This window comes from Argiope bruennichi, chromosome 10, assembly GCF_947563725.1.
Source record: "Argiope bruennichi chromosome 10, qqArgBrue1.1, whole genome shotgun sequence".
NCBI lineage: Eukaryota > Metazoa > Arthropoda > Arachnida > Araneae > Araneidae > Argiope > Argiope bruennichi.
In genome coordinates, this window is record NC_079160.1 from 117,167,975 (window position 1) to 117,187,563 (window position 19,589).

Consider the following 19,589-nt stretch of genomic DNA (forward strand, 5'->3'; position numbering starts at 1 on the left):
GAAAGTTTGTTGTTGATTTTGAATTAAACAGGCAAAAATCACACACGCATATATTTTTTTTTTATTTCTTTTAAAATTTTGTTTTTACATGATATTGATTCGCATCAAATACAAAAAAAAAAACTGTCTTCCGTACTCTGGGATTTTTTGTGGCTTCAATTGAGCTTGGTAAGCCAATTCTGACTTTTTACTGAGGGCAATGGATTTCCAAAGTTATTAAATTCATCTGCAGAAGATCGCATTACCATCCCAGCAATAGCATTTAAACTGTTAGTTGCTGCTCATAGTTCAGCATTTTTTCTTTCTTCCTCCTATTTCGCAACCGCACCCTGGGCATCTGGGGAGTGGAGGCAGCTAAAATAGACTTGGTGTCAAGAGCATCTTGACTTTCTGACATCGAGTCTGTAGTTTCTTGTGGCTCCTAAAAATATTTGAAGTATTGATTCCAATAAGAACAGTTTACACCAGCAAACTTCTTTTTACTATACTAAAATGTACAAATTAATTCATTTTTTTTCACAATTTCCTTATCATATAAAACCAATAAGGCAGAATCAAAATTTCATAACTCAATCAATAGTTATAAAAAATTACAACTTTATAAATAGAGAACTTGTTAAATAAAAATGCATTAGCCCAGTTTATTTGGTTTTTTTTCATAGGTATAAATAAAAGATATGAAAAATACATCAAAAAGTGGATGCTTGCTAAATTATGTACTGTTTTTCTTTTTTCAATAACAGTTTGGCTTATATATATTTTCTGCTGCCATTCCCGATGCCATTGACCTTTTTCGTCTTCTTCTTTTTACTAAGCTTTAAACGATAAGTATCTCTGAAGCTGCTGATTTTCAATCTTATAGCTTTAGATGTCATCACATCAAATTGTATTTTAGCAGCAAAAGCTTTATCCTTCATCGCTACCCAATAGAATCCATTTTCAGCAAGCATTCATGCTCATCACCAGACCACTTCATTATACTATATAGAAAATATTTTAAAGGTTTAATTCTTCATTCGACAACCTCAAATAGAATATAATTGTTTTTATCAAAATCAGTATAATTAAAATATTGTAAGACTATTTTTTTAAAAATGATCTTATTTCATCTCCCCTTGAAATGCATTAATAATAAGAATCTCTCACGAAATTTGTTGTTTCCTTGTGGTACCACTGAGAATTCTAACAAAATACACAAACACTAAGAAGGCTATAATGATATTAGTTTTTTTCAAAACATGATGAAAATGTCTAAATGATCATTAGCAACAGAATCAATGGAAAAATTCCTTATAGTTCAGTATTGTATTTAAACCACAAATCAAAGATATCAGAGGTTAGAAATTAAAATTTTCAAAAAATGTGATGGCAGTATTAACATGATCAGTTAAAAACCGAAGCAATTCTAAAAAAAAAGGCAAATGAAATGAAACACACACACACACACATAACCTCGCAGTAGAAAAATTGATTCTTCGTAGTAGAAGCGAAAAAAAAAATGTCGGAACGGAAATCTATGATAAAGTGATCAAATTTTCCAAGCGAAAAAAATGCAAATTTAATACGAAATTCTACAAACGCATGCGCAGAAAGAAAAAAATTACAATACAGCGGCAGGTCGTTGCCCAGTAAGGACAAGTACTTGCCATGGATGGAACAGCATTTTTCATCTTTTCTATGCATGCGCTGCCTACTGGTGGTTTTACTAGCTCTGTGTAAACTAGAGATGCATAATCCACGCTTTTTTGAATAACAAATAATATTGCTATTGTTATTTTTAAATATGCGTTCCAAATATCTGTTATTTCAATCATATTATTAATTAAAAATTATTACTTAATATTAAATATAAAATTTATTAATTGTAATCAATACTTAATTTACTAATTTAATTAACGTGTGATTGAATTAATTTATCTGTTTCAGCTTACTTCTTAAATTTTTTTTTCTCAAAACTATTTATTTAATTTATTTATTAGAGTGAACCATTTTCTGGAAAAGATGAATTAAAAATATATGTCATTTCTTTAAAATGTTTACTTTAGTCCTATATTCTACCAATAGATGGCGCCAGCAGTCAACAGAGTACATGTAATCAAAGTCAATCATGTCACGAGCAATTAAAAATGATCTGTATGGAATAGTGCATCATCAAATACGAATATCGGGCACTCCCGTAAAGTGGAGCGGTGACTTTGCACTTTCCAGTGAAGCCTCGCACTTTCCGGTGAAATCATCGCTCCGATAAATTTCAGTGATATGCAATTCAATGATACGATACGATAATTCAAATAACCAGTCCGTTCACTTTTCAATCCAATCACAGATTTCTTTCGAGAGCTTCCATTGGACAGATCGTATCGATTGTAACTTTCCAGTGAAGTCACCGATCCGGCAAATTTCAGTGATATCGTATCGGTTGTTAGTTTCTATCGTGATCCAAAACCTGTAATCGAAATATCATCAGTAAGATCGTATCAAGGATTTGAATCACACCTCTCTTTGAAAAGTATTGATCACTTGTATTTGTGACTTTTTGATATTGGTTACGTAATAACCGCTCTGAAAATATTCGTCATCCCGAGGGTAAACCCATCTTTAAAATGAAGGGCTTTAGAGGAAAATTATTTCAGCATTTCTTCCATTATGGATCATATCACAAACTAGACCATTGAGTTTGATTAACATTTTCTATTAACTATTCTGAATTTTTATTATTTCGTAATGTGTGACTCTTTAATAAAGTTTCAAAAAAGAAGTCTTAACTTAAAAAAAGGGTTTTTTTTTTTTTCTTTCTTTTTCTAGCTGAGAGAGTTTTTAAACAATCCAATTGTTTTGTAACATAGCATTGTGACGAAGAGACTGTTCGCTATTTGATGTCATCAATGCATTCGCACTCCATGAGCCTAACCTTTCTATTTACTTAGTAACTTTGGGGTGGGAGTTTTACTATTAACTATCTATCGGTAGAGGGCCTAAATATTTGAGCGTTCCATGATAGTAAGGCGATTGGAGGTGAAGATTATAGCGAGAGTTCCGCTTAGGGATGACGAATATTTTAAGAGCGGTTATTAATGTAACCAATATCAAAAAGTCACAAATACAAGTGATCAATACTTTTCAAATGGGTGTGTGATTCAAATCCTTGATACGATCTTACTGGTGATATTTCGATTACAGGTTTTGGATCACGATAGAAAGTAACAATCGATACGATATCACTGAAATTTGCCGGAGCGGTGACTTCATTGGAAAGTAACAATCGATACGATCTGTCCAATGGAAGCTCTCGAAAGAAATCTGTGATTGGATTGAAAAGTGAACGGACCGGTTATTTGAATTATCGTATCGTATCATTGAATTGCATATCACTGAAATTTATCGGAGCGATGATTTCACCGGAAAGTACGAGGCTTCACTGGAAAGTGTGAAGTCACCGCTCCACTTTACGGGAGTAACCGATATTCGTATTTGATGATGCACTATTCCATACAGATCATTTTTAATTGCTTGTGACATTTGACTTTGATTACATGTATTTTGTTTACTGCTGGCGCCATCTATTGGTAGAATATAGGACTAAAGTAAACATTTTAAAGAAATGACATATATTTTTAACTCACCTTTTCCAGAAAATGGTTCACTCTAATAAATAAATTAAATAAATAGTTTTGAGAAAAAAATAAAATTTAAGAAGTAAGCTGAAACAGATAAATTAATTCAATCACACGTTACTTAAATTAGTAAATTAAGTATTAATTACAATTAATAAATTTTATATTTAATATTAAGTAATAATTTTTAATTAATAATATGATTGAAATAACAGATATTTGGAACGCATATTTAAAAATAACAATATCAATATTATTTGTTATTCAAAAAATCGTGGATTATGCATCTCTAGTTCAGCTTCAAATCATTTTTATAGCCAAACACTTTTTTGTTGAAACCGCTAACCGTGACTGTTCAGAGCATGACTTGTTTATATTTATTTCTACAACTTTTCTATTACCGGTATTATATTTCTGTTTAATAATGGCTACTTTTTTTGGTGAAATCTCTCCACTTTCATCCCGTGCCGTGGATGATGAGGAAATAGATGATCAACCTATTTATAATCTTATTCTTGATTCCGAAGAGGACTGCCCTTCAAAAATTGATTGTAAGCTACTTGTATTTTCTGTGGATGAGATATCCTATGCATTTGTACAGTGTTATTTAGTTCCAGATAATGCCCAACGTTTATTTGTGGTTAATTACTCCTTGAATAAAGATGAAGATTATGATCTCATGTATACTGGCAGCACGAAACAGAAATCCAATGTGAAAATTGCTGCTACTGTTTATTCCATTGACGAGAACGTTATTGTTTGCGACATCGCATCTCGTGTTCCTGAAGAACTTTATACCGAGTTATATGATGCATTATTTGATAAACTAAACTGCGAAGAAGCCCTTATTTTGACATCACTTCCTACTGCTTCATTTAAGTCTGAAGCGTCTCAACTTCTTGAAAAACCATTTCTTAAATCCATAGCTACATCTAAATACCTGTCCATGCGTAGTTGTAATGTACCACGTTTGCAGGCACCGAATTTTCTCTCAAATTTTGCAGCAGCAGTTCTAACCGACTTTGAATTGAAACAAAAACCAGCTATATGTATCTTAAATTATGTTGATTCCTGTCTGCTTGACTTTGTAGTTGTCCAGAATTTTGATGCTATTTTTGATGAAAATTTCGTTTTGAAATTAACACCAAATAGTGATGCTACATCGAAACTTACAAAATGTGTGAAGCAGAAAATTGCTGCTGAAGCAAATTTATATACTTAAGACTTTGTTTAATAATTATTTATGCTTAAGTTTTCATTGCATTATAGTGATAATTTTCAGTGCCTATTTAAAAAAAAAAAATTATTTTTAAAAGTATAATAATTTTTTTTTTAAAAAAAGAAATTTTCATTAAATGCTAAAATATATTGAATGTTATATCTGTCATCAACTTAAAGTTTTGTATCACCAATAATTATTAAAATAATTTTTTAAAAAAATGTTATCAGTTATGTTTGTGTTATTGAAAGGAATCTCACTTTGTGATGAGAATTCAATTCCATTGCTACATTAAAAAAATTAATATATATTGAAGTGGATATCTTTTTAATTTTTAAAAAACAAAGTAATTCATGTAAAATTATACAATATTTATTTAAACAATTACAATTGTTTAAATAAATATTTTTTTGAAATGGTTTCAACCCAACGAAAAATGTCTTGAAAAATTTGTTAAGAATTTGGAAATTAATGTGACAGTTCACTAACATCACTCAGATATTTGTTATATTTAAGAATACAAAGCATCGATATTATTCAACAGCCAAATAGATAGTTCTATTGATAACCTTAATAACAAAGAAAAGAAACAATTTTGAAATATTTATATTGTAATTTATTTATCAATGCTAAAAATGTCAGAAATAAATGTATTTTAAATTCAACAAAAGTGCCAAGAACACCGATACTCAAAAAACATGACTTTCAGGTAATAAATCATGTCTTCAGGAACATTATATTAATTCTTGTTATGATAATGCAGGAATGTGCTTAGAATTTAATTTTTATTGTTAATCAAATTTAGTTTTCAAAATATGCATAAATTAGATCTTGAGGAATTATTCTTTTTGCTTTAAATTAATTTAAATTTAAAGAGGCAATATAATACCGAAAAATGCATGTTGACATAGTATTAAACGTTCTGTGATTTGTGCAATCTGTGTCAGATTGTAACAATAAAACAGTGAAATGAAAACATGCAGAAAGGGTCTGAAAATAATAAAATGAAGCTTTGACTAGTAAGAAAAGTTTCTTTTATAGAAAATTTCTATTTCAACCCAAATATAAACAAACTAATGGGCCCATCTTTTCTAATATACTTATGTATATTAGAAAGTACAGTCTGGTACATTTTGATTAAATGTTGTAGCATAATTAAGAAAATCAATATTATTTTGTACCTATATCGCAAAATATTTGGTATACATCTCTTTTGGTATATAGTATGCAGAACACCATTTCTACCACTTTTACTTTTTACCCTGGTTCAGATTTTCAAAACAAAATTGAAATGTCATAGTAAAACTATTAGCCAAAGTTCATCTTCCTAATTCCTTGCAATTTTTAGATAATTCTAAATACAGTATAAAACAGATTTAGCAAAATGTTGCAGTACAATTTTTGAAAATTATAATATTTTGTATATAAGATAATAAAAATCATGATTAGCAGAATTCAATTCCCACTTCAAAAAAGGGTTTGTAATTTCAGTTATAGTTATGCTGTTTGTAGAAAATCTAATTTCTAACTCTTTCATTATCATGTACATTATTAAAAAAAAAGGGAAATGGGCGCAAAACCTTTTTTTTTAAAATTAAACTTCAAGTGGGAGCTGTAAATCTTAGGGAAATTATTGTCAAATGGTGGTTGTTCTTCAGCTAAGAAATTAGCAATAATGCAAAAAATATCTATCAAGAGATTACAATTTAAAAAATCCACTTTATTCATAAGTTTCTTTAAGATTTTTAATTTCTAAGACAGATATGAAATTTGATACATTAAAATAATATTAAATAATCAGTATAAATTCCTTGTAGTTTTGTTAATAGAAAATTATGTGAATATTGAAATAACAGTTCAACCAATGAAAGTATCACAACCTCCCTCTCATACACTTCTATCTTGATTCACACCACTAGATAATATCTGCCCAAAAATAAATATCAAATAAGATGTGTGATAAATGTTCTGCTATATTCATTTTTTTATATATAACTGGTACTTCTTTATAAAAATAGACATTTGAATAACATTTTAGAAAATTGTCCATTTTCTCCCTCCCCCTCAGGAAGTTACTTCTAACAAAAGAAAATAAATATTCAATGAACTGAATGTGCTTCAGCAAGAATTGAAACCTAAACAACTAATGATAAAAAACAAAGAGGAAATTTCAATGGAAGTGATAATATTTTTTTTATCTTCCCGCTCCAAGGACAGCAGTAGCATGTTTTGAGAGAAAAGGACAGCCACAAAACAATCGGGTGCACGGCGAGTTTTTATGAGCCACTCATAGACCAGTCCTAATCTTTGATTCATTTTTTATTCTGTTTTATTGATCAATCCCCATACTGTCAGAAAGGAAAAGTAAACAAAATAAAAATGCAACTTTAGAACCAGTTTTTGTAATGCTTCTGAGATTTGGCAGAGAAATTATATAATGAATAATTGCATCGCTTTCTTCAACTTCAGTTATTCACCAAATCACAAGATATCTATAATACATTCCTAACTTGAATTTGATACTTTCTTTTTTCCTTGACCAAAACTAATGCAATTAAAGAAAGTGGGAAATCAATTTCAAAATATATATATAAAAATTTACTTGTCAATTTATTTAAGCATACATATGGTATCTAATAAACATCTAGTCAGTGTGATACAAATCTGACAATCAACACCAAATAAAAAAATATTGCCAAAATTGAGCATTTTTCTCTCCAAACTATACTTGTGCATAAGGAAAACTATATCCATCAATTGTCATAGTTCCTCTTTTCTTTCATATTTAGAGACAAACTTTAGAGGGAATCTAAATTTTTTCTCTTTCTAATCAAGAAACATGGCCACTTGCACATATATGTGTTAAGCATGATCATTGTCAAATTTGGAATACAAGTTTATATGGCTTTTCCTCAATTTGGAGGACAATCAAAGTTAATAAGGAATTCTTTCAAATTACTAATTTTTTTCTTAGTAGTAAAGAAACTATGCCTCATGGAAAATAGAATTTGTTGTACAGTTCACTAAAAAATAAGTGTTCTGTCCACCTATTTGATCCTCAAGCACCATCTCTCCACTTTTAAATTATCCACTTTCTCTTGATCTTTTCTACTATAAATTATCTGACCCTGGAAAATATTTCTAAAATCTAATAATCATTTTAATTTTCTTTAGTAATAATTTAAAGTAATTATTACAAAAATCTATCAAAATTTCTCTGGGTTCTTCTCTTTACACGTTTTATTCCTTTAAGAGAACAATCTATAGTCACCGAAAGAGAAAAATCATCCCAAGAGTTACAACTGAAGCTTCACTTAAAAATGTCTATCAACCAGTTTTTTTTATTTTTATAAGGACAGAATTGTATTAGACACCTTTGGAAATTTAGTTAGGGTTATGAATTTTTTTATGCACATGTATTAAAATATAAATATGTCAAATTACTCAAACATTTTAAATTCCAATTAATTTCAAACCAATAAATTCCAAATTTTATAATTCCAATTAAATGTTGATTTTTTTAGAAATATCTTTATGCACATTTAATGAATTTTCATAGAAATTGTTTTCCTGAACAAAGATTAACTTTTAACCAGCTAAAAATACTTGGAACATGAAACACATACCCTGTTTTCTTTTATGTTTGACCAAGCAAAAGTGGATGAAAGCATATTAAGTCTACTGTCCCCTTAAAGACTAGTTTTAAGGAAATTCTAACCATAGCAAGATTTAATCCCTTGAAATGAATAAATTTAACCACTAAATTTAGCTAATTCCTCCCAAACATTTATTTAAAAACTGAAATTGTTGTTTTCATCTACTAATCTTTTGTATTTCTCAAACAAAAAGGTACTGAAAAACTCCAACATTAAAATCTGTAGTAACTAATTGTACAACCAATGAGATACATGTCCACCCAACTTCAAGACTAGTATGATTTCTACCCAACCTCATTCAGTTTTTATTAAACAAGTCAGGCAGTGTTCGATTGATTATTATTAACATCATGTGCATGTTATTGTTAATAGCATGGTACCAGATGGCTTTAATCAAAGACTTTTCATATAGATGAATAGTCAGAAAATGGCTTTACAGGAAAATATTAAAAATTGATATTTTCTATATATTTAAGATCATTTTCTCAAAAAATGAATATTACATTACAAGGATTTTTTTTTCCTATACTTCTATATGCACACAAAAAATAATCATGGAAAATGTTAAACTTTTCACACACTGTAAATTTCATCTAATCATTGATATAAGATACAATTTTGCAACTTCCTTAAAATTTAGATGCAAACTTATCTTAAGACATTCATTTCCACACAAATTTAAACAGCACAAAAGTGGTAATCATGAGATATTGCGCCATCAGGTACGTAGACTAAAGAAAATAAAATCATGATTTGATTGAACTAACCAAAAAGAATAAGTATTAATACCTTGATATTAAATGCGTATATGTAATACATAATGGCAAAAAGTATGAAGTTCAGAATCACAAAAACTATAAGATACAATAAAAAAAATTGAAGCTTTACTTCCTAAAATGTTTCCCATATGAAATAAAGAAAATAAACAAATACAAATCTCGCACGTTTTATTGACACCAGACTTCATTCACAGAATGCTTAAATATTTAGGAATTTAGAATTTCTACAGCAGTTCTATAATTTATTTGAAGATTTTTCCTTGATTGAACTTCTTTCCACCAAAGTCGCCAGACCATGAAAGATATTCATTAACTATTTTCTTAGTCTCGGGAGAAGATGGGTCAAGTTTCTTCCAGCTATAAGATTCATAATCAATCTGCCAATCTTCAGAGAGCTGTTAATTAAAATGTATAATTAGTGATGAATATTTAATGTCCTATGGGTAAACATATTTACAACATAAAATCCATAATAAAACTAAAACTTACTGTGAATGCAAGTTCATGACCTCGCCATACCCAAATACCAGAAATTGTGCTGTTATTATCCTCTCCGAAAAGGCACACGCTGGCAAAAGCATTTTTTCTCATTTTATCTAACCTTTGGAACATACCTAAAAAATAATAAGAAACACTCAAAATATATTGTAAAAATATATTTCTGGAGGATTTTACACTTATGGCTATCAAAGAACATAGTCTAAGATTCAAGGTCAATATATGAACTTATAATGCATTTATTATATATATTATGTATTTAACCACACAGTTAAGAGCATAACATATTATATATACATACATTCCAATGACAACCAAAGAAATAAAATAAGCAAGAAACATTTCCATATCAAAGCAATTCTTGATCTTAATTTTTAGTTCCAAAATATACAAATTTATGGGTCGTTAGTCTATCTCTTCAGCATTATTTATGCAGTTAATATAAAAAAATAAGTAAAAATTCAAAAACTCAATTGTGTTATTACAATATTTAGAGAAGAATTTTAAAAATGCTACAGTAATTTTACATGTGAAAAAGACTGACCATAATTAGAAAGTGAAATTCTTTTAATTACTGAACTTTAATTAAAACTCTTTAACAAGTATTAACTCCTATAAAAACAAAACAATATTCAATTTATCTTTAAATCAATTCAATCCTTAATCCAATCAATTAAATGAGTTCACATACCTCCAATAAGATTGCAACTCATGAAAGTCAGAGTCAACTCTTGTGGGAAGAGATATTCACAGTACCAAATAGAATAATTTTCAGCATCAAATTTGTCCCAGAAGTATTTTATTGATACACTTTCGTCTTCATTACTGTAAGTACGTTTGAACTCATCCATATTGAATGTGCTACAATAAAAAAAAGAAACATTGAAATTCATATTATCATTAATACGATTAACTGAAAATTATGATAACTTATATAAAACACATAAGCAAAGGCATAAGAAAATAAAGAAAGCAAGGATGGGAGGGAGAAGGAAGCATAGATAAAATGTTTAGTTTGTTGGACAAATTTTTATACTGCCAACTACAAAGAAGGCAGCACAAGAGATTTGTACCTTTTATTTGCCTCCAAATGTTACACGATCTGCACTTTAAGTCAGATCATGCCTTTGTACGGAGGGTGCTATTATATTTACAAATAACCAGAAATCATTCAGGCATGACAGGTTTACAACAAAAAGAAACAGAAATGTGCCAAACAAACACTGAGAAGTACAATCTGATTGATTGAATAATATAAATTTATATATAAAAAAAACACGTGAGATTTATAACTGTTCAGACCTGTAAGGGGAGCAATGTATTGGCAAGGGTGAAATATTATATAAAATGCAGTAAATTTGTCAGAAGCATTATATAGAACAACATATTCACAACAATGATGTTGAAAGTCATGCAAGCTATCTTGAATGTCATTAGAATAACACTAGCATATGACATTAAGTCCAATATAAAATTAGTTTGACATGCTTTGAGAAGACTTGCGATGTAGTCTAGAGATAACAAAGATCTTTACAGATAAATAATGCAATTACTTAGCAGAACTAGTTTTATAACTTTGAATCCTTTGGTAATTAAAACACAAGTTGTTTAATTTCAAGGAATTTTAGCCTTGCAGTATTAATAATTCAGTGTTCCAAATGCTATATCTTGAGTTTTAGATTATGACAACATTACAAAAGCATTTGGATCTAATAAATATTACATATAACTAGAAATTCAAAGCAGCCTAATACAGACAGATTAACTCTAAAAAAAAATACCCTTTAGGAAATTTTTCAAATGGATCTTTAGATTTTGGTTCCTGAGCCAAGGCTAATTCAGTCTCATCAGGTTCTTCAGCGGCAACCTCTTCCTTTTTAGGTTTAGGCTCCTGCTTTTTCTTTTTGTTGTCTTTTGGAGTAGCTGCAGCAACTTCCTTGCCTTTAGCTGGTTTTCCCTGACCAAGCTCTTTCTGAACGTCAGCAAATTTCTTGGCTATTAAAGAAAAACGCTTTGAATATATGTTAAATAAAGAATTTAAAAAGATTTAAACTTTATGTAAAATTAAACTTCCTTGACTAACGTGATGAATGAACTAACATTACAGAATGCAATTAACTCTATCTACAGTATAAGCTAAATTTATATTTTGTGAAAAACATTTCTTCAACCGGTAATTAATACACATAACAAATCTATTAAAATTTGATATTGAAGCTTTATTTTGACATATTTATCACCACAACTAGTTTTCCCCATAAGAGCAGGCATTTTCTCCTCAGGGAAATAAATGAAAAATGAGGTACAAAGGCAAGACTATCTTCGAGTCTGAAAACTTATCTGCCCCAGGTATATAATAATGTAATTATTTCTTCTTAATTTGCAGAGAAAAAAAATCATACTATTTTTTCAACATATAATTAATATTATTTCAACTTTCCCACTTAACAATCAAGATTAATTTTTAATAAAACCTATGTAAATAAAAATACAAAAGAAAAAAGTTAAATTCTGTTTTTAAATAATTTATACAGTTCAATGTCTCTCATTTTAATGCAACAATATCTTGTTTACATTTAACCTCATTATACAGATAATGTCCAACATATCTTCATAAATGTACTTCTATTAAATAAATACAAAACTATTTACTAATTCTGTTCTAAAAATAACAAGTTAATGCTACTAGAACAAAGTTAAGCCTGCAATGTAAAAGCAACACGCTTTAGCAAATTGACTGCAATAGAACATAAGATTTAATTATAATGAATTACATTTTAAAATTTAATGAAGAAAGGAGAAGGAGGACTCACCATCAAATTGAGCCATTTTCTCACAGAGAACAACATCACCCAAAACAGCTTTAAACTGTGGTTGATTAATACAAGTTTTAAACCACCTGTTAACACATCTGTAAGGTTGTCTGAATGAGGGTTCCAAAACCTAAAAAAAGAATATAATATAAATACCACTTATGAATTACTTAAAACAATAAAAAATTTAATGAGCAGAAAATATTTCTAATCTATTTCAATAAAATCGTTCAATATTAAATTAAAATTATTTATTACCTACTTTTTGAAAAAATTAATCACTTTCAAATTAAAGTAATCATTTCCTCTCCAGTTTCATTTTTATTTCTTCTAACAGCAAAAAAACAATTCCCAATACTCATCTCTCCATTAAAATTCCCATCATTAACTGTCCAAATTTATAAAAAATAGGCTATTACAAATATTAGAGAAAGAGGAAAAATTATATAGCAAAAAAAAAAAAACTTTAAACCAGATGGTTTAAAAAAAACTATTTCAAATCAATCCAACAAACCTCAGTTATATGTATAATCATGTTACATCATAAGGATCCATTGAAAACATCATAGAACAAGACTGATTTGTAAAAAGGCCATCACCAAAACATTAATCTTCGATATATATAGGATGCAAACTATCAAAGTACCAAAATAAAAACTTAAAATGAAGCACTAAAATGACATATCGTGGAAAATGCAACTGCTACACTTGTATTCAATATGCCTGCCTCAGTAATGTTTCTAATCATTTCATATCATAAGGATCCATTGAAAACATCATAGGCAATCAACTACTTTTACGAACTTCAGCACAAATAAATCAGTAACAAATACAAGGTAACAAAGCAAGGAAGTTGAGACCAGATTAAGGAAAAATTATAAAATCAACATTTTGATTCAGAACACCCAAATAAAATCTTTACTTTTAAATATCAGAAAGAATCCAATACAGATAACAATGCTTTTACACAATGAATGTGCAAAATTACAATACTAAAATATTACATGCTCAATAATGAATATTGTAGCAATATTAATATACAAAAAAAAGTCGCATATTCATTCAAATTTTGCATTTTTTTAACTGCCTCAGTAATATGTATAATCATTTTATATCATAAGGATCCATTGAAGGCATCATAGGCAATAATTGTAATATTTACAGATCCAATAAAATATTTCTCACAAATTAAAAAAATTACAAACTTAATAAATTAGTTTAAATCAGAAGGCAAACAAAATTGAAATAATTCATAACAGATTAAGCAGTTCTGATAATGCATTATTCACAAACAATTCAGTTTAAGAAAACATGTATAAAAATATTTAGAGAGAAAATCCAAAATATTTACAGCATTAATACTACAAACATTTTTTTAATGTTATATTTTTTTTCAAATGAATACTTCTTATTCAAACATCTTAAAATATGTAATGATTTTATAACATCAATAATTAAACATTTTATAACACTTTAAATAATTAAAGATAAATACTAAAAAAATAAATATTGTTCACAAACCTGATTTAATATTTTTATATGAAATTTAATATGAATATTCTTCTTAATTTAATCTAGAATACAAACAAAAACACATAAGAAACATGTTGACTTTTGACTTTAAGAGTAATATACAAACTAAAAAGATTGAATTAAATTCAACTGTAAATTAGAAACTTGGGAGTTTGCATAGGCAATTAACAAGTCAATTTCTATTATGCTATTTTATATAATATACTAAAACCTTTTTACAGAGATTTAAATTCTTATGAAAGTAAAAATTTTTTAAGGAATATCTTAGGAAAGTAAAAAACTTCAGAACAAAAAATTCAAGTTTTAAAATATTCTAAATTCAAGATATCAAAAACTTACTAGCTGGTACAGAGACAACAGATTACAAACAACGCTAATATCAGCCTGTGTAATGCGCTCACCAACTAAATATGTGCTGTGTAAAAGATGGTCATTCAGAATTTGGAGAATTCGTTTCACATCTTCCTTGGCTTTATCTGTGCTCTATAAAAAAAATCAATTTTATTATGCAAATCAAATAATTACCTACCTATAAAAGAATGAACGTCTATGTTTTATATATGCATGTAACTACAATAACTACTAAATTTTAAAAATTTCTATTAAAAGATTTAGAGTAAGTATATAAATACCACATTACTTGCTTATTAAATTGTACTAGTCCTAAACAGGGAAAAACCCATGTGCAAGATGGAGGCAAAATCTCACTGTCAGCAAAGTTCATCCACATCAAAATCTGGGCCTTTTCAAATTGTGTTTTGCCATTGAGTTCGTCATTACCGACTATAAAGGAAGTTCTCATTATGATTAACTTGGAAGGATTATTCCACAAAAATACTTTTTTTAATACAATAAGAATTTTAACCAGACAGTTGCTCTAAAATCAAAATGTGATTTAAGAATCACTTCAAGTTAACTTGATCTTTCTTTTATTGAGAAAGAACTAATAAGCAGTAAAAGTTGAACAAGACAAGAGGAAAAAATTTTATTAAAAAAAAATTTCAAACTACTAATAGAGGCAAATGATTCTTGCTAAATCCATATTTGATTCAGTTAGCTAGACCTTAATCATTACCAAATGCTTACTATATTATTGTCATTTCATGAACAAATTATGATGAAAATTAACCATTTTTATTTGGTATGCTAACAAATTTATTTTAACATTTACTAGCTATGTTTGAATTGTCCAAGCCACTTGTAATGTAATGTGCCCTAAAAGAACCACCTGATCAAAAACATATCTACTAAGCAAATGCAGTAGAAAAGCAGCAGTAAATATACTATCAATTGTATATCAAAATGGTTACTTATAAGTCAAATTTGATTTACAAGCCGTATTAAGATAATTTATTGTTTCTCTCAATGGTTACCAGCAAACCAAGAGATGGTAAGCAAGTAAATAAACAAGAGAAAACAAGAAATTTCTAAAAGGTTTAATTTTTTAGAATTACAGGTCAACTATTCAAATTTTTCTGATTAAATGTATCATTTAGCTGTGATTAAGTTTACTATTAACTCTTACAGAAAAAAAGGGATCAAAAATACATATGACAAAAATTACAAGAAAGATATAAGAAATATACAATTTTATGCTACATTACATATATATCAGATTGAAGATCAAACTTTTAAATACAATTCTTTTATTAAAAAACTTTTATATATTTTTTAATTTTATAAGCTTTTTTAACCTTTGCAAATACATTTTATACATAATAAAACTTACAGAATGGAATTCAATAACATGTATATCACGTTGGTTACTCATGAACCAATCAGTAGTTCATAAGCCGTAACATGATATTCAATTTGCTTTTTCTCTTGGAATTTCTCATAAACCAATAAATGGTCTACAAGATAAAATAACAAGAGATATAGAAAAAATAATTTATAATTGACAATACAAATAAGGTAATATTTGAAAAAAAATTTTTACAAAAATTCTTTTAAATCATTTTTTTCAAACATACAACATTTATCTTTGATTCTATTGATTTTTTCAATTAATACATCAATTTTCAACTTATATTTTCAAAAATGGTTTACCAATTAAATTTTAGGATGCACTATATATTATATAAAATATTCAATTAAATTCAGATATTTTATTAAAGAGCTGTTCATGTGTATTTGCTTACCATAAAAGGCAATAGCATTGCTTTCAGATAGATATTTTTTATCTGGAGTCTCCAAAGCAGGAACCTGAATTAAAATAAAAGAAAATATTTATTATATAAAAAAAAGCTGCAATGTTTAGAAGAGATTATGAGCATTTTGCTAAAATTTTATCTCCGAATCAGTTGTTACTATATTCAAGCATTTAAAAAATAATACAGCTGGGTCATATAATCCAACATTCATTAAAAGTAATTTACAATACTACATTAACTTATTCTTAGAAAAAAATTTCTAGAATTCACACCTTTGAGCGAAGTTGTAAGAAGATAGTGAGAATCCTCCCCTCCTAAACTTACCAAGATTCAATATAAAATAACTGAAAACACCTTTTTTTCTTATGGAGGAAAGAAAGATTTTAAATGGAAAATTTAAGAAGCCAATTTATAATATACCACTTTTATAAAACAAAACCGTTACGACTTAAGCAATCAATATTTTGTTACTTAAAATCCACCTAGTCTGCAGTTTTTAACTCACTCATAGCCTTGCATTTTTTTTTAAAAGTATTTATTCCTGTCATAGCCTACCTTCAAACATTCATTAATACTAAATTGCTATTTATAATGCGAGTTCAGGTTAATATAAATAACAAATTTGAATCAACTCATTACCATATAAATGATTATTTATCCCATTTTTTTTATAGTATAAGTTCCATATGATGTTAAATGAAAACGACATTAAAAAAAATTTCTATACTTACTTACAAATATTTAATATGATAATCTATAATTTAAAAGGAAAATAATTTTAAAATTCGTACTTGTTTCAGAGAATACTTGTTTAGAGTTCATTATAAAACTAGATTCAAATGGATATAATTAATGTCTGAAGCTACATAAAAAACTTATTGAAATAGTTTAAATATATGTATAAGATAAATATAACCTTCTTGTAAATCCTGCATTGATGGAATATATTAAATATTGTAATTAATATTTTCTTGATACTCTCACTTTTAACTTTCAGATATACATAATCTAAACAAAATGGAGAAATTACTTTAAAAATGTTTAATAAGCATTATATATTTTTTTACTACTGTAAATAACACTGACATAGCAAACATACATCTGAAACAGTAAAAATTTGTATACTTCTAACTAGCCTGCAACATACACACCACAAGATAGAAATTTGACCCAGATTAAACCGATTCTACATAATTTTGAAAACTTTATATCCTCATCTCATCACTATTACACCATGCATCAATATTATTTTTTTGTCAGGACTCCCATAAAATACTACATTAAAAAATGAAACAGTAACAAAAATATGGGAATCTTTTTAATATACCTGCTTTTCTTGCTCTATGACCCAAAGGAGCCTAGGCACGAGTAAGCAGGTTCATTTACACATTGTCCATTTTTCAACTTCAATACTGAGAAAAAAAATGCAGGTATTCGACAATATATCGAACAAAATTTTAAGATTACAGTCATTTAACTGTTAACTGGAAGATTCGTTCTTTTGCTTTACCTCCAAGTCTTGCATGATCTGCACAGAAATCAGAACATGCCTTGTATAAGAGGAAAAGCCATTTTGGCATGATGAAAATTTTGCAAAAATTGGAAATAATTAGGAATTTGAATATTTAACACAATTTTAAGAGACCTACATGTAAGAGAGCCTTTATAAAAAATGGTAAATTTTCTATAGTCTTAAGAGAACAAATGTTTACGTTCATTACATTATTTTGCCTTTATATGAGAAATGATTAGCTGTAATAATGCACGACTTCCGATTTTAATAGTCCAATTCTAATAACAGATTATTAATTCCTTGTCATGTCTTACGATGTCCATCATAGTTTATTTTCATGATGATGCAATTAGAATAAGATTAATTTTTCCCATTCAGCTTTAATACAAAAATTAATACGAGACTATATGAATCAATTTCGAACAACTATTTCTAGTGTATACAAAAATAAAACATTTTACACCACAATCTTAATCCAACATGACATCTGCATGCATCATTTAACACATCGCTCAAAATGCCGGTGACCTGCAACGTCAAATTTTTAAAACGCCGATTACACTATTTAAAACTTATTTCTTACCTTTCCATTGGGGAATTTTTTGAGAAATCCAGCTGTCTTATTTGTTTCACCCAAACTAAAATCTTCGGGTACATTGACAGCAGTACCACTGTACTGTGCAGCGATCAATGCCTTTTGAGCACGAAAGTTGTTGGGATATGTGTACAGCGTCTGAAAGGAAAATAATCATTTATTTCAAATGATTTATAAATACACTATATTCTTTCACAAAAACTGCAATATTTCGGTCCGAATCCTGAAAGATTATGAAAGATATCTAAATAAAATCTTACACAAGCCATGGCTCACGTTTACAGAGTGGACAAAAGCGAAAGAAGAAAGAGCGAAGGAAAAAGTAGAATTTCCAAAGTATTCATAAACGTTGCCAATCAAAAAAAAAATCTGTATAATTTTTGGTAATACTTTTCAAAACTGACGAACAAATTATCGTGATTGTAGACGAAGTATAAATAATTTATAAAGAGTAAAAAATGCATTCCTGAAATTTATTTGATATCACTTCATAAATGAATTTGCACATGAAACATTAGCCAGTCAATTGTCTAGATTTATATTTTGATGTCAGTTTCATTTTCCTTCTGCTAAATGCCAATGATTTTGATTTCTAAAATGAAATTTATGTGGCAAATTTATTGACGAGTATTACGTGAGTATGTTTTGAATGCATTTTATACTAAAGGAAAGGCTAAGTTTTCCTAAATAATAAAATTTTAATTTAATGATTGGTAGAATAAGACAATAATGGAATGAGCATTATAAAAGCATTAGAGAAAAGAAAGCGTTATTAGAATATAATACCTGATAAAAATTTAACAAGTCTAACTTCCACAATAGTTTATTATCCATATGACAGCATAGTCTAGCTTTATCAGCTTCGCGTTCCGAAATGTCATTAAAACTATTTTAAAAAGGTTCTTATCATTTTGAATGATTAAAATGAAAACAGAGAAAGGGAGTCCGCATCTTCCAACCACAAGCTTTTGCACTTCACGAACGGGAAAATGTTTTGACATTAAATGCGAAATTCATCTAAAACTATGCCCTCTCACCAATCGTATTATTGGAGAAATCGGGTTTCAAAACGAAATCCCTAAAACTGATCCAAATAAAATAGAGATCAAGTAAAAGTTGATAATTTGCTGGGCTATGAAACAAATTTCGTGCAACTAAATAATAGTAAATTGCATTTTACGATTCATTATATTTATTAGTAGAATACAGACTGAAA

General features: G+C 28.1%; 2 protein-coding genes across 2 annotated transcripts; one reads left to right on the forward strand and one right to left on the reverse strand.

Moving 5' to 3' along the window:
* Window positions 1-3,966: 3,966 nt before the first annotated feature.
* On the forward strand, window positions 3,967-5,013 carry LOC129988731 (proteasome assembly chaperone 1-like). The gene has a single exon (XM_056097000.1). It carries the CDS (start codon window positions 4,039-4,041, stop codon window positions 4,834-4,836), a length of 798 nt encoding a protein of 265 aa, XP_055952975.1. The 5' UTR covers window positions 3,967-4,038; the 3' UTR covers window positions 4,837-5,013.
* A 4,406-nt stretch (window positions 5,014-9,419) lies between these two features.
* LOC129988342 (elongation factor 1-gamma-like) lies at window positions 9,420-18,793 on the reverse strand. Its single transcript, XM_056096543.1, has 10 exons — window positions 18,634-18,793; window positions 18,362-18,511; window positions 16,254-16,317; window positions 14,753-14,895; window positions 14,452-14,595; window positions 12,580-12,709; window positions 11,548-11,761; window positions 10,458-10,627; window positions 9,758-9,882; window positions 9,420-9,663 (listed from the first exon to the last, which is right to left on the reverse strand). The coding sequence occupies exons 1-10, from the start codon at window positions 18,640-18,642 to the stop codon at window positions 9,511-9,513; spliced, it is 1,302 nt and encodes a 433-aa protein (XP_055952518.1). The 5' UTR covers window positions 18,643-18,793; the 3' UTR covers window positions 9,420-9,510.
* Window positions 18,794-19,589: the final 796 nt, after the last annotated feature.